General features: G+C 38.1%; 1 protein-coding gene across 17 annotated transcripts in view; it reads right to left on the reverse strand.

Annotated features, from left to right (window-relative positions):
• Positions 1–15,864, reverse strand: part of LOC127427329 (nuclear receptor corepressor 1-like) — a 137,778-nt gene that overhangs the window by 98,862 nt on the left and 23,052 nt on the right. For all 17 annotated transcript variants that reach the window (XM_051674922.1, XM_051674908.1, XM_051674901.1 and 14 more), the window contains 9 exons: positions 14,474–14,565; positions 13,045–13,246; positions 12,644–12,823; positions 11,535–11,648; positions 8,915–8,971; positions 8,756–8,808; positions 7,302–7,368; positions 1,383–1,555; positions 169–259 (listed from right to left, as the gene is read on the reverse strand). In XM_051674922.1, coding sequence (XP_051530882.1) covers positions 169–259; positions 1,383–1,555; positions 7,302–7,368; positions 8,756–8,808; positions 8,915–8,971; positions 11,535–11,648; positions 12,644–12,823; positions 13,045–13,246; positions 14,474–14,565 — 1,029 coding nt within the window. The remainder of the gene's footprint in view (positions 1–168; positions 260–1,382; positions 1,556–7,301; positions 7,369–8,755; positions 8,809–8,914; positions 8,972–11,534; positions 11,649–12,643; positions 12,824–13,044; positions 13,247–14,473; positions 14,566–15,864) is intronic.

A 15,864-nucleotide genomic window follows, 5' to 3' on the forward strand; every position in this document is an offset into this window, starting at 1 on the left:
AAAATAAACTCTGATGTGTGGGAGATGGATGGGGTGTATGTTTAAGTGCAACTCTTCTGGGTAAAGCTCTAAAATTCCTTCCAAATCACTTCTTTAACCAGGCATAAAGCCCAAAACATCAGACTTTAATTAGAGTTACAAGATCAGACATTAAAACCACTGGTTTACCTCCTGCTCCGAGAGGCCGTCAATGATCTCAGATATCTCGTGTTCACTTCTTGCAATGGTGGCAGACAGACCTGTGCCCCTCTGGCCCACCCTAAATAAGGGAAAGATGAAGCATGGTTAGAGAAATGTATTCTCTGTTTCTGGCTTTGTTGTCTCCGAACCATGTAACGTTGCTTTCCCAAGCAAGCTACCAGTCCAGAGTCCCACCCTGTTTCTTCTCCCACAAAAAGTCTTTGAAGCAGCGGTTCCAGCTAGCTGGCCAGATTCCTCTGGGTCTATTCATGAGCTCTGAAGCCAGCATATGTAGCTATTGTTGCTGAAACAGTCTCTAAACCAATCAAGATGGTTTCATCACTTGGTCAATCATCGCTCACTGAAGTTTGCAAGTTTGATCTTATTGAACAGAACCACAGCTCAAAAGCCTGCGACCTTTCCAACTATAAAAAAAATAAAATAAATTACATATACAGAAAAAAGGACAGATGATTCGCACTAAACAGAATGTTTGAAATGGTGTTGTTTTGGTATACAAGTCAAAGCCAATAGACCTTAGTCAGTGTAATTAAAATTTTTGCAATTGAAAACAAGGTTGTGAAGGATAGAAGTACAGTCTATTCAACAGTTTGTAATGTTAAATACCTTGGATGTTAAAAACTCCGGAAAAGATAGGTTGTGATAATTTGACGTGACTATGGACATTTACACGTCTATTTCTCACAGCGAAAATTTTATTAAATGGTGTCTACCCTGACTAAGGACTATCCTTGCTGGTCTAATATTGGGCAATATTTAGAATCGGAACCCACACATATTGGCGCTTACAATGTAATAAAAAAATGTCTTACAATAAACTGGTTACTTTGGTCAATTTATCAGCAAAAAAAAAAACAGTGTCTGTGCTTACGGTGCATCAAGGTCAATGGTATGTGAATGTTTCTTGGTTCCGCTTTACTGGTGTTCCAGAAAGAGTTCCCTGTAATTCAGGGAAGCCCTGCGACCTCTGTACTAGGAACCATCATAGCCTGACCTCTGACCCTAGTGCGCGAACCTAAATGCTGATTAGTCAACTGCTGAGTCAGGACAGAACATTGCGCCTCGAGTATTTACACAAGATGTTACATCAAAACTGTGTCAGGGAAAAGCAATACAAGTGAATGTGTGTGTTTGACAGAGCTTTTAATGGGTCATAAGGGAAAGTGGGAGGCCCAGCTGACCTCTGGAAGCGTTCTTGTTGTTCGCGCTGCTTGCGAATCTCAGGGAATTGTCTCTCGTAATATTCGCGTGTGCGACTTTCTTTGGCTTTACGGCGAGGGTTGTTCTCCATTCGCTCGACTTTTTTCTCCCACTCAGTCATCAACTCATCATACCGTTGGCAAATCTTCTGCTCCTGAGAAGAAAAAAAATCAACACCACCACATTTTAGAATAAGCTACATGATCTCACATTTGAGTTATTTCCACGTTCGGCAGGTCAGTCTATCTCATCAACACCAACAGAGCAGCTTAATAAAAACAATACAAACAAGAGGATGTTTGGAGAAAAATACAAATTGTAAATGTATTACTGCGTTTGAGAGGTGTAATGATTGAATTTACACACTCAAAATAACAGATCCAATTAATCTCTCAAATCTGTCAAACAAGTTCCTCGTTCTCATTTTCTTCTAACACCTCTACCAGTAAAGCAGATAACTATTACATAATAACCTACAAATTGTATCAAGCACTTGATCAATTATTTCACTAATAAATTAATTATTGTGGTAATCAAGAAAGTTGACAATTATTCAGCATTTATGAGTAATTAACTAAATATATTCAATACACATGATGTTTGTAATGTTATATAATAGCTCAAATGTCATTAAATAATATTGATAAAAGCATTAATGTTAATGACAGGACAATAACTATTACAAATATTTGCAACTAACGACTATTTTGATAATTGATTCATTTGTTGATTATTCCAATTAATTGGATAAAGACCAGCATTAAAATAAAAATGCATGTTTTTCCATGCCCACGTCTCTCCTACAAATAACATGCATACCTTTAAGATATATGCTATAAATTTTGTGCACCTATTTTAGCAATTGTATTGACTAGTTGTTGCAGCCCTAATGGGGCGGTCACACTGGGCTTGAACACGCAACATTTTTCCGGACAATATAAAGGAGCATGATATGTTGTCACACGGGATGGGTTCTGGTGTAAGTAAATAATACATCACAAATAACAAATAATATTATTTAAAAAATATAAACAGCTTTAAAATACTGTATGTATTCTTTGTATTGAGCCAAGAGGTCAGCATGTGACATTTTGAACTTCTATTGATCATTTGTCCTCTCGTCATAAGGATTTGCGTTTCAGAGTTCACCAAACTTCAACTTTGGTATGCAGCGTTGTACAAAATTTATTTGCATGATCTTGCGTTTCTGGCCTCCTTCGTTTGAATGGGAGTGAATGGAGCGCAAAGTGTAGTGTGACCGCCCCTTAAGGCATCAAGAAATTCTTTAGCATTATTATTCTTAAATAACACAGTTTCCCCCAAAAAATAAATGGCACTAATTTGCACTGTTTCATAGCCTTTTTTTACCATTTAGATTTGGTCAAAAAGCTCAGGGTTGCTGCAGAGTTTTTAAAATCAAATTTAAGACTTCAAGACCTTTTTCAAGGCCTGACCAAATAAAATAAATACAGTGTCCCCATACCAAAACAAACCAACACAATCTCAAAATAAATCATGTATCACAGACTCTTACCTAAACAGGCAGGGGCACACATTCAACATGGCCTTAATATTGATTACCAGTAAAACAGGGTAGGCTATATGCAAGTTTAAAACACTCGAGGCATGTTTTCCACATACAGTTTATATCACATTAAAATTGGTTTATGTACCATTCTATGAATAGTTACAAATTAGAAGTCGACCGAGATTGGATTGTGCTGATTTGATAATGTGTTGAAAGACAGCCAGTTAGTTTGCCAATAGTTTTTTAAAATTGCTAGCCTATTTTATATGTTCTTAGTCTTACCTTCCTGTGATGGGGAGGGCCAGACAGAGGCTACAAGAGTCCAAATTTAATTAAATTCCAGGTGCACTTCATGCATGGACCTTTGCATAACTTTTAACTTTAAAGGCACTTTAACTTAGACATGCACCAGGAACTCTTATTTTGAAATGTTTGCGCTTCACTGCTACATTATCATCATCATCAACAGATGATCTTTAGTGATAGCTTGTCATAAATTTCCGACATTGCTAATTATTGTGAACTGCTCTGCAACAGCTGAAAACAGCCCACCCGTGCTTGAAGAAAATACAACAGTGCTGCGTTTTCACTTTGAAGTATTCTTTTTAAGTTTGATAATCACATTAGGTCATATCACCATTCCTGTCTTTCCGCCCCCAAATTTAAGACTTTTGTTTCAATTAGTTTAAATATCATTTAAAATATTTAAAACTTATGACCTTAAATTTTGGAAAACTGAATTTAAGACATTTTAAGACTTTTCAAGGATCCACGGGAACCCTGAAGCTGTTCTCTGATATAGTCAATAGCCCAACTGTATTTCCTAAAAAAACAGCACTATATACACTGACACTAGATTGCACTTTGACTGAGAAGCTTGTGGGCCCCAACAAGGAAAATTATCCTGTTAATTTAAACCAATTAACTTGAACACGTCTCGTAATATCTTAGTATTCTCAGTAGTGTTCTTATAATGTAATCTTATATGAACATGAAAGCTAGAGCTGCAGGACAGACAGAAAAAGAGAGGAAGAGGCAGAGAGCTGAGGAAAGGGAGAGGGAGGGAAAGAGAACAGAGGTTCAACAAGAGGAGTCGCAATGAAGACTTGCCCAGAGAGATAAATACATTAGTGTCTGTCATACAGTATACCGAGAACAAAAATGGCTTGTTTTTCTCTCCGTGAACAGTTAACCTTCGTCTTGGCTTTTGCCCATGTCCACCTACTGACTGTTCGTGGTCCAAAAGGTCTGACCGACCCGCTTCACTAACAAGAGATTACACTGGACTATACCTTCCTGAGAACAAACCTATTTAAAAATAATGCCATCAAAATGCTTTCGTGTGGCTAAAATAGTGTATGTTTAGAAGTGGCTTTAAAAGAAAACATAACCATTGTACTGTCCTGAACCACAAAAGACAGAGGGGAGAGAGGGGGGAGAGAGAGAAAAAAAATGAGGAAAGTCGCAAATTTTCATAGTCAAAGGTGATCTTAGAGAGGTCCCTAAACCTCTTCAGCTTCAGTCATTTCCAAACTATTATAGGCTTGAGGAACCAACAGATGATATATGAAAGAACCTCTTGCTTTGAGAATTTCAATTTAGTCACAGACTATTACCAATGAATCACACCCCTATAGGCTGCTAGATTATAAGCAAAAGATCAACAAAAGCAAATTACAATGGCATGCAAATTGGGGGTTCTAGCCAATAATGGATAGAGATCAACCTGGAACACCCTTGGTGTGTCCATTATACCGTGATGGTTGATGTTTCTGTTCAGCCTTAGGGTGTAATATTTCCCCCAATGCATCCACTCTAGGGCTGCACAATTAATCGAAAAACTAATCGCAATTACGATTACGGCTGCCACGATTATGTAATCGTGAAAGCTGACGATTACAGCGTTCAGTTTAAGTCTGCTCCTGTTGCATCGTGTTTTTGCAGAGGTTGAGTATTCTAACCAATAACTAACATGTCCATTTAGCAATGAAACGACAATGGCCAATCAGAGCCGCTTAAATTAGTCCTCCGTCCTATCAGTAATGACAACTGATCCTAATGCGCAAGTTTTAAACCGTCTGAATGCCCAGATGCTTGCTTTATGTTCTAGCTCTGTTCGCGTGGCACACGAAAATTAATATTGAAGAAACATCACCTGACACTTGAAAAGAAGATGTAGAACAAGAGCGAAAAGCACTTTGGAATTATTTTGGATTCACTGCACCGCTCACTTTGAACGTAGATGTTAAATACACTGCAAATGTGCAACAGGACAAAACTAAAACGACCCCGTTCTAATCAAGGCACAGACGCGGTGTAAATAATAGATTTATTATGCTGATTAGACAGCTTTGTTTTTAATGAGCATTCGCGAGAGTGCAGAACTTTGTGCGGAGCGTCATTGAGCTCGCGTCGAAATGCAGGTCTCAAACAGTGTAAACCTGCAGTGAGTGAGAGCAGTCATTGTTATGGGAGAGTTTGTCACGTTGCTCGATTTCTGTGTACAATTTATTAAAAATTTAATAACAGTTTTGTTTTGTCATGTTAATAAGTAGGCCAATGTGAATTTGATTTGTACAAAATAGCAATAAAGTAATTCAGCTTAACTGTTCCAAGTGTGTTTTGGAAGTGTAGCCAACATAAAGAATATGGCATGAATAGCATATTTCAGGAATCACCGTTATTGTTATCACATCTGCTCTAATAAGACCCATTTGCCACACAGCTGGTATTGGTAGATTTAACATTTTCACGGATCGCACAAACTCCGATCGGAAATGACTTTTTAATTTCCAAAGTGCAACTACTGAGGCCAAAAATGATCTAACGATGATCTTACATGAACAAGATCACCATTGAAGATCTAATGGGATGAATGGTCCCCTGCCTCGCCACCAAAGGACTGAAGTAAGTAACTTGGTCAATTTAAATCGGCTGTTAATAAGTTTGAATATTGAATAGGTCATATTATTTACTGTATTGGACTAATAATTTAAGCAGTAATTTAGCAATAAATGTATTCTATTCCATAGATATCAATTTAAAATAAACTTTATTTGCCTTACCTTAACAAACATTATTACAATATAAAATAAAACACAATATAAAGCTTAAAAGATGCTTAAAAGAAACTGGAGCGCAGCTCATATCCACCATTGAAATCTGCTATTCTGAAGAACCACACGGTTGCTTACTTTGTAAGGTCACGGTAATTTAATATTTTAATCTACATTAATAATCGCGATTACAATATCAAGGGCAATAATCGACAATTATGATTTTTGCTATAATCGTGCAGCCCTAATCCACTCATTAACTTTTCTGCATGTAATACCAAACATATTGTGTGGTAAAAGTGCAGAAAGTACACACAAAAGCAGTGTGTGTTTGTAGAGCTGCTTTCCCATCATCAGGCAAGATGATTATCACTGCTGAATCTCATCGTTCTGTACCAATCCAGGCTCGTTAGCACAGTCTTTTTCCATTGTGGTGCTGCAAATTCAGGATTATGGAAGATGGACCAATCCTGAGTCACCATGTCACTAAAGCCGTTTTCAACAGCACGCTTCTCTGCGAGCATGGTTAGCCAACCGTGCTGAGAAATATGGGCTGGGAACAGTTTGTAATTGTACCGTACTAATCCGTGTTAAAGTGTAAATGCTACCTGAACAATTACTTACCATGCTCATCAGAACTGTTCGGCCCGATGGTGGAAGAGCGGCTTATATACACTCAATGAGCACTTTATTAGGTACACCTATTATTCATGTGATTATCTACTCAGCCAATCATGTGGCAGCAGTGCAATACATAACATCATGCAGATACAGGAGCTTCAGTTAATGTTCACATCAACCATCAGAATGGGGAAAAAATGTGATCTCAGTGATTTCGACGTTGTCATGATTGTTGGAGCCAGCCGGGCTGATTTGAGTATATCTATAACTGCTGATCTCCTGGGATTTTCACGCATAATGGTCTCTAGAGTTTACTCAGAATGGTGCCAAAACAAAAAAACTTCCAGAGTGCGGCAGTTCTGCGGACTGAAATGCCTTGTTGATGAGTGAGGTCAACGGAGAATGGCCAGACTGGTTCGAGCTGACAAAAAGGCTACGGTAACTCAGATAACCACTCTGTACAATTGTACTTTATCCAAAGTGGAACCATAGTGTTCAGAATAAAGTGTTCAGTGAGTGTATAAGATGATGCTAATAATAAGATGTGAAACGAATGTGGGTTTATGCATTTTATCTTTTTTTTTTTTTTTTACACATATTCTAGTTTCTCAGCAGCTTTAGACTTCTCTCCTGATGAAGGAACGCTTTCTGAAACACGTGTTCACAGACACAGTGTAAGAGAAAGATACACTTACCCTCTGTTTGCGTGCATGATTCCTCCTCTTGAAAAACAGAATCAGTTTTTTCCTCATCATTTGGTTCCTGCATCAATAAAAACCAGCATGCTTACATTCCCCCACATAAAAGCAGCTAACACTACACGTAGAAGTATGAACAAGATTTCTCAATAGATTCAAAATTGATTTCTCACATTTACAAACAAATTTTGAAGGGTGTAAGGGGTCAAGTGCTACTATAACTAACTGACTATTACTAAATAGCCTGCCCCAAAACAAACAAGCATGGAGGATGACTGTCTTAGTTTAGGAGTCTTCAATCTAGTTGAGCACATATTATAACATCTGAAGTAATTTAATTCAGTGTCTTTGTCCCATTTTCTTTGGCACAAGCAGAAAGCAATCACACGTCTGAACATCCCCCATAGTAGTAAGTTTTACATGCATTATATCAGGTTGCTATTTTGTGAAAACTACTATTTTCTGGTGGTCACCATTGTCGATTCATGAAAATGGACAATGGGCTTTTCTCATCATGTACATATAAACACACATCCCTACTCTATCACGTGTCTGAGTCAACAGCACACTACATACAGACAGACTGACTTTGACCCGTGTACACACACTCCAGTTTCACTATAACCAACCTACACAGACAGGCTTTCCGTCAGTGCTAATCACAAATACACACTTTCAGCTGCTATAAAACATTTTCACTCACACAAACAAACACACACACACACACAAACACAAACAAACACACACACACACAAACAAACACACACAGGGTGCTTGCATCTGTCTGACCATTATTGCAGTGAAATCAAGGGAGAACCTCATTCTGCCCAGACTAGGGCTTGCAAGACATCTCATGTTCACAACTAAGTCATCAATCAACAAGTCGTCCAGTTGCAGTGTCAGTGTTGACCTTATGTAAATCACTCACCACACGCTACGCAACATCAGCTGTCTAACAGCCACTGGAGAGTGCAGCTGAGTTGATGCATGTGAGAAACAAAAGCTTGCACATCTCCAATATGCAAGATTCAAGCTGCTTATGTTGAATGGTGAACCACCGAAAGGTACAAATAAAAATAGCGAATGGTGTCTCACTCGCTTACAGCTTTTGTCAGCCTATGAATGACATGTTGGTTTGTTTTAGGGTTTTCAGAGTGGTTCACAAGAATTTTGGCTTCCATGTGAACATTCCAAACAAATTCAGACCATTTTAAGACATCCGCTGTGTGGCTTGATTATAACTTCCTTTGGGAAGGCGAAGCTTTACTCGTTATCATACAAAGATAATGATAACACACTAATATACAGGGAGCTGCGCAACTAAAATCCCACAATCACCAACAAGTTGACAAAGGTCCAAAGCATCGAATAGTGATAGAACTAATAGATTAGTAAGTACAAGCTCCAGACCACACATCTGACCAGTCTTGTTGAATTCAAAACATACTTACGTCTTAATGTTGTCATGGTAGATTTTAGTATCAGAGGGCTGGTTATAGAGAGGCTGCAGAGAGACAGAAGGGTTGCAGGTTAGGTAGTTACACAAACACCCACCCAACAGCCACACACACACATCTATTGCATAAGAAAGCAATTTCTACAGTACTCACCAGTTCCACTTTAGGCCCCAACCCTTCCAGTATCTTATGGGCTTCTTCTGCCTTTTTCTGTGAAACAACAGAAAGACAATGTTGCCAAAAGAGACAGATGTATGTCCTTGTGGTTAGAAAGATAGTCTGCTGACACACTACACTAAATGAGCCAACTACACTCTCAGTTGTTGACTAGCATTGAGAGTGAGAGACATTTGGGAGGTTGTGTGTGTGTGTGTGTGTGTGTGTGTGTGTGTGTGGTCTCAGCAGCTAATTTTACAAATAGTTTAAGCCAGTGTTTCTCAAAGTGTGGGGAATGCAAAGATGCCCCATTCTCAAATCTCATTCATTTTCACATATTCCAAAAACTTGACAAAGCAATACACGCCAATGTGTGAACAATTATTTTGCGCCATCTTTTTATACTTAAGCATTGTTTATACTTTCGCGAACAGTTATCCCATCAATATAGACATATATAGAAATTCTGTGGACCCCCCCCCTCCAGTCCGGGCCCCCCTCAAGCCCGGGCCAAAAGGTCCAGTTGTCCACCCCTTATCGGCGGCCCTGATTAGAAGGCATAGGCTATTTGCACTAAGTGTAAATTGCAACAAAAAAAGTGCAAACAGTGTTAGATGCTTTTTACACACAGTGCAAATAGTGGCAGATAGGTTTCTATATGCACCCCTAATTAAATACAGTACAGTGGCATCACTGCAGCGTGTTTATTGTGTTTATTAAAAGTCCCACAGACACTCACCAACCCCTACCCCTAAACCTAACCCTAACCTTCCCTTACAAAAATTAACCATGATTTTACTACAGTAACCATAGAATAACCATGGTATCTTGTAGTTAGAATTATAGCTACCACAACATTTAACATGGTTACTATATTAACACCATATTACTGTAGTAGCACCATGATTAATTGCATTGAAACTATTGCTTCTGCCACAAAAAACATGGTTACTACAATATTACTTTAGTAAAACCATGATTCATTTTACCAGGATGAAACCTCTCTCAACTCCCCAACCTTCACCGTGAACAAATCACTTTGTGAAAACAACCTTCATATTAATTTGTATTAATTATTATAAGTAGTATTCAAGGAAATATTAAGAGTCATACAATACAATACTCCTCCATACAATAGTTTTGTGAATCGCAAGGGATGCATTTAATAAATAAATATATAGTCTGAATGTGCAGCGCACTTCAGTGAATAAGCACTGCTCTGTTGTTGACACACACACACAGCACACGCAGGGATGTTGACGCGTTGCTGTTTTCAGCTGTGCGGCTAGCAATATGTGAGCTCTCCACATCAACTCCATCTCAAGTGTAGATGATTGATAGTTCTGTTCACTTAAAATATGCATTGAGAATGGCACAGAAGGAGCATTTCACCTGATGAGAAGCATATTAAAATAGACAGAAACTCTTAAATTCTTCCTAGAGTATTTCGCCAAAATAAAAGCCAGAGGGACTGAAATTATATAATTATATAATATAACCATATTATTATTATTTTTAACAATAATTATATTGATAATAATATTTAATTTTATATTGACCGATTAATGTGATGTGATATATCAAAACTAAAGTGAGCACAAAAGAGATCTACTGAAGAATCCAATCCACATTCCAGGTCCACATACAACTGGCCTCGTGTTCACTGAAGATTTTCACTGGAATTACTGTTAATTTTGCTGCTGCATTATCCAGTAGAGTAGTGACCAATAAAGGTTGTCTTAATCTGGTACTCATTTTTTATATAATCCTTCTCTGTCCACTCTATTTGATAATGAAAAGTTTAGCTATAGAAAAAGTGGTTTCAGTGCATCCCTAATAATAACATTTAGAATTTGCTCAATTATTCAATTCATAGTCTAATTTAATATAATCATTTTTGGTTCCATTATTTTGCCCAGTGTGTCCAGAATTTTCAGTTTCGACCTAGAATTTTTATTTCCATGCAACAATAGTGTACACATCTCTGTACGTTGCCCTGTCTCAATCTGCCTTATCGCATTTACAGATTGTTCAAAATGCTAAAGCTAGGTTTTTAACAGGGTCAAATAATAGGGATCATATTTCCCCTGTACTGGTTACCTATTAATTTCTGGACTGATTTAAATATTCTTCTTTATGTTCACAAGGCCCTTTTCGATCTTGCACCTTAATATGCTAGAGACCTTCTCCACCTACTCTTCCCCCCAAAAGGCTCAACGTCCCCCGTTGTAAGTCGAATTGTGATTAGGCCTTTTTAACCTTTGCAACAGTGTCCCCTTTCACGTGAGGTCCACTCCTTCTCAAGCCATTTTTAAGTCTTACTTTAAATCCTATCTTTACTCTTTAGCTTTTGATACAGTTTGTAATGAAACTGTATTTTTTCTGTTAGTGTTTTATCATTTTGATTTGCACATTGTTTTTATATTTTTATTTGTCATTATTATTATTATGCTTTATTGATTGTAGAACACTTTGAATCAACTTCTGTTTTTTTTTTTAAATGTGCTTTATAAATAAAATTTAACAACTTGACTTGTAAGGGTTGTACACATTGCATATTTTGTAGAAAGAACTGCTTTATGAAAGATCTGTGTACATGTATAAATTGTGCATGTACCCGGTTCTCGTCGTAAATAATCTGGACGATGCTGCGATGTTTGTGTTCAACCGGGGGTGGAGTCACAGGCTTTTCTGGCTCTAATGGCTTTGCCGCTTCCTCCTCCAGTTGTTGCTAAGAGACAACATGATAATGCATCTTAAACTTGAAGCCTAAACAAGTGTGCACACACAATATAATATATATATATATATATATATATATATATATATATATATATATATATATATATATATATATATCAATTAAAAAAAACTTCTACTGTGCTGTTGCCCACCAGGTGAATAGTAAGTTTTACAGCCAAGAAAACTAAGAGCACAACATATTAGTAGCTCAAATGATCTGGAACAAGATAATTAGAGTTAGGGGTTAAGGTTTCTCACAGATATCAAAGTGCAGCAGAGAGGTGTAATATTACACATCCTCAACATAATTTATCTTGTAACTTTCCTCTCTAAAGCCATAATGCTAATTTAAAATGCTGCTGATTTTATGAATGAAAAACAGGTTAAAGATCAAAAGATCCAAATGACGAGGGAAAGTACATTTTACCAGCAGGTTAGTATCATGCCAATCAGACATTTTAGAAAACAGAGATTGCAGCTGGAGAGAGGAATTAGTGCATGTACTCTTGCAGCTTTTGGGATTATCATGATGCAATCCTGAAGGATTTGGCATGGCCTTCAAATAAAGCAGGAAAAGCTGGCACAGGCAAGGGAGCTGAGACAAGCCTCTTCTCAGGAGGGCACATTTCCCACAAGGCTTAGTAATGAAGATAAGCTCTGATTGGACAAAAACCCAATCTGCTGTTAGCTGTGAGATCTAGTGTAAGGAAGCTATACTGTGACATTGGGTTGAACCCTAGCATGTACAAAGAGTGAGAGAAATAAGTTTTCCAATAAACAAGGATTTATACAAACAAATATTGTCATTAGGTCACACAAGCGCCTGCTAAATGGTCAAAATGACGATAAGCTCTTTATTTACGAAATATAAACAATAGCCGAGAACTGAAACGCAAAATGCTTGAGCTTTTAAACCCTTTAAGTACCTTTCTAGCTCACTTTTTCTCATACGCTAGTGTTGTTGTTTTTTTTAAGGCTACGCACCTGTTTCTTTTTTAGTTTGAAAATCTGCTGCTCAACTTTGGCGATCTCACGGTCGACCCGGTCCATGCTCTGAATCAACTCCTCCTTGGAGAGTTTGGAGGGTGATGCGTCTGCATCCTCGCCCACCTGAGGAACTCCACCAGGAGACGAGGCCTCCACCTTCACACTAAACTGGGTTTCCTGCTCCAGAGAGAGACAGAGCGAAAGTGCAGAAGAGATAATGTGTAATGAGATGTGTAAACAACTAGATCCAAATTTGCGATCCAAAAATGAAAATATAACATCCATAACAGGCAACAATCTGATCTGTTTGTTTCATGTAATGTAGTGATGCTTGAACTTTTCTTGCAGGTATTCATTTTATGCTGGTATGTGTGTTTGCAAGTGTGCGTGTTTACCACCTTCTTGATCTCTCCGGTGGCCCTGATGCCGTCCTGTATGGTGTGTTGAGGGGGCAGTACAATGCCAGGGGGTTGAGTTCGTGAAAAGTGTGTTTCAGATAAGTTCTCGATGCGGGGACGCTTGGCCTCCAGAGTCTCCTGCTCCTGATGAGCTGTGACAGCATGAAACTGCTGCTCATAGCCGTGCCTGCGCTCCGGTGGCCTGCATGAGACCAGAGACATGTTAATTACACTACAATTTTTATATCAAAGGCTTCAGTAAAGAACATTAAGGCTATGTTCACATTAATCCGGATACATTTGAAAACGGCATTTTCGTAATGCTCTGTCCACACTGCTATTTTCAGGCGTTTTTCAAAAGTTTCTCATCCACACAGAAACATGAAAACTCTTAAATCCCCTTACTGCACATGCGAAAAATCGTCAATCTATGTATGGTCTGAAAAGCAATTGTCCTCATGGTCCATCCCTGAACAGCAGTTCCGAGTAAACTTCCCCTCACCTTTGAAAGAATCCAATGTGAAGGTTGTACAAAGTCACATTTATCTTTTACAATGCTCTCAAAGTGAATAACAGGCACAACAATGCCTATCCAACATACAACACCATCTTGATTGTTTTGAGTTGAATGGATCAATGGATCTGCGTCACATGACAACAAATATGTCATCGTTTTCAGATATCTCCGTTTCCCCTTCCCACACTACCATGGCGTTTTCAAATTTATCCACTTGGGAGAGTGTTTTCTTAGTGTGGACATAAGGTAAAAACATAGAGAAAAGTATTAGTGGACGTGCCCTAAAACTTCAACAACAATTTTTTTTAGACAACATGAAACAGCATTCACAAATAAATTAATTCATGTAACATGACATTTCAGAGTGAAAAAAGATTTATTGAAATACATTATTTCTTGGAAGCAGGAAATAATGTATGAAGACACTTGATTTTATCCATAAGGATATGATTAGATCAGATGGCTGTTAAACATTTTAGGCAGTGGTATTATTAATTAGTAATTTTTCCTGCCCACAAACCCCTCTAACCAATTGGACACAGCGGTACCACCCAAAATGTCACCATAACAAACTGAAAAATGAGATATGAGGCCCCATTTTTGCACATTTGTGTATAGTTGTTAATGAAGTTGTAAACCAAAAATCAAGTGTGTTTTCATTTGTTTCCCTAATCATTCATTGCTGTCAATTTCAGAGTACTCTCCTATTTGTGTCCCTCCCTACCGCTCGCAAATCTTTGAAGTCAGTAGAACAGAACAGTTAAGATAATGTGATTTTTTTTAAGAAAAAGAGGCACTGATGACCAGTGCCATTCAGGGTCAATTTTGTTCTCATGTTGTCTTTAATATGGCAAAATAAGAGGAGGAGCATAGAATAATGTCTAAAGGCAGAGATGAGAGGGGGTGTGTCACCTCTCGGTCCCGGGGTGGAATTCTGATAGTAGTGAAGGTCTGCGGCGCTGCTGGTCCTGCAGGGGGGTTCGGTAGTCTTGAACCATGTACTCCTAAACACAGACATGAACATCAGATAGGACACAAAGACCAAAACAAAAACACAAGGGCCCCATGGATGAGGGCTCACATGCTTTGAAGACATGTAGGTAATAAGAGTGAGTAAGGGCGAATGTATGTGAGCGTGAAGGAGAGATACACAAAAGAAAATTAACACAAACCTATAGATTATGCACTATAACAGTAACACTGCTTAAAGAAGTTCTGAAAGATGTGCTTTGATTGTTGTGCTCGTGTTTTTAAGGGGATGAATTTGGTGACAACTTCTTCATGAGGGTTTGAATGCGTTGATGGTCTACTGTTACTAATAGACTATTAACACACTGTCAGCACAGCACACCAAAACCCTCTTGGAGAAGTTAATTCTCTAAATTCATCCCATTTAAAGTCACAGTGCTAAAACAATTAAATCTAAATTTACTGAAGAAAAAAAACATTGGATAAACTATTCACTGTTATATTTGAATCATAGTTATGATTATAATAAAGCAGTGGCTCTAATTATAGGTAATACGTATTAGTGACAAAAAGCTGATGCTGTGAACAGCAACCGATCAGCTTTCTTGTAAATGTTCCTTTCCAAAGAAATCCCAAATCAAATTCAGCTAATAAACTTGCCCTTCATGGCTCAAATTCAGGAATCAGATGAAGGTAAAATAACTGACATCACCTCTCAGTCTGATTCACATTTTACAGACCACCACTTTGATTTTAGACCTGTTCACCTTCACTTTAAGGAAATTCCAAATGAGCATTTAAGCCATTTCAAACCCCTTAGTGAAATGGACATCTCACACAATTTTTAATGTTATAAAACCAAAACTGTTCTAAGGCACTGGTTGGTACTGCTAAATAAATGGTGACGACAATGTCACAGTTGTCTAAGCTGGCTGTGGTACAGCAGCATTACTGCAAGATCTGCTGGTGTGAGGTCACCTCACTGAAATAGACAGTCATCAGATTTCCTCTAGAAGCGATTCACACATTATAACCATCTGTGCTGGAGATGCTTATAAACTGCAAACAGACCCAGAACAAACAAGGCAATGTCCACGGCTGCAAACAGGAAATGTGTAAATAATTGAGTAATGTGAATAAAAGAGTGTGCAGAGGAGAGAGAGAGAGAGAGAGAACAGCTGGGGTCTGTTTATTTCTGCTTCTCTAGCTCTGGGGAATGTACTACAGTGATAACCAAATTGATTTAAAACATTGAGGTCCTTTAATCTGAGACAGAGGGGATGTTTAGGAGTAAAGGGAAAACATGCCATAAGGGGCATTCACTCGTTTGGCAA

Source organism: Myxocyprinus asiaticus, chromosome 3 (genome assembly GCF_019703515.2).
Source record: "Myxocyprinus asiaticus isolate MX2 ecotype Aquarium Trade chromosome 3, UBuf_Myxa_2, whole genome shotgun sequence".
Taxonomy (NCBI): domain Eukaryota; kingdom Metazoa; phylum Chordata; class Actinopteri; order Cypriniformes; family Catostomidae; genus Myxocyprinus; species Myxocyprinus asiaticus.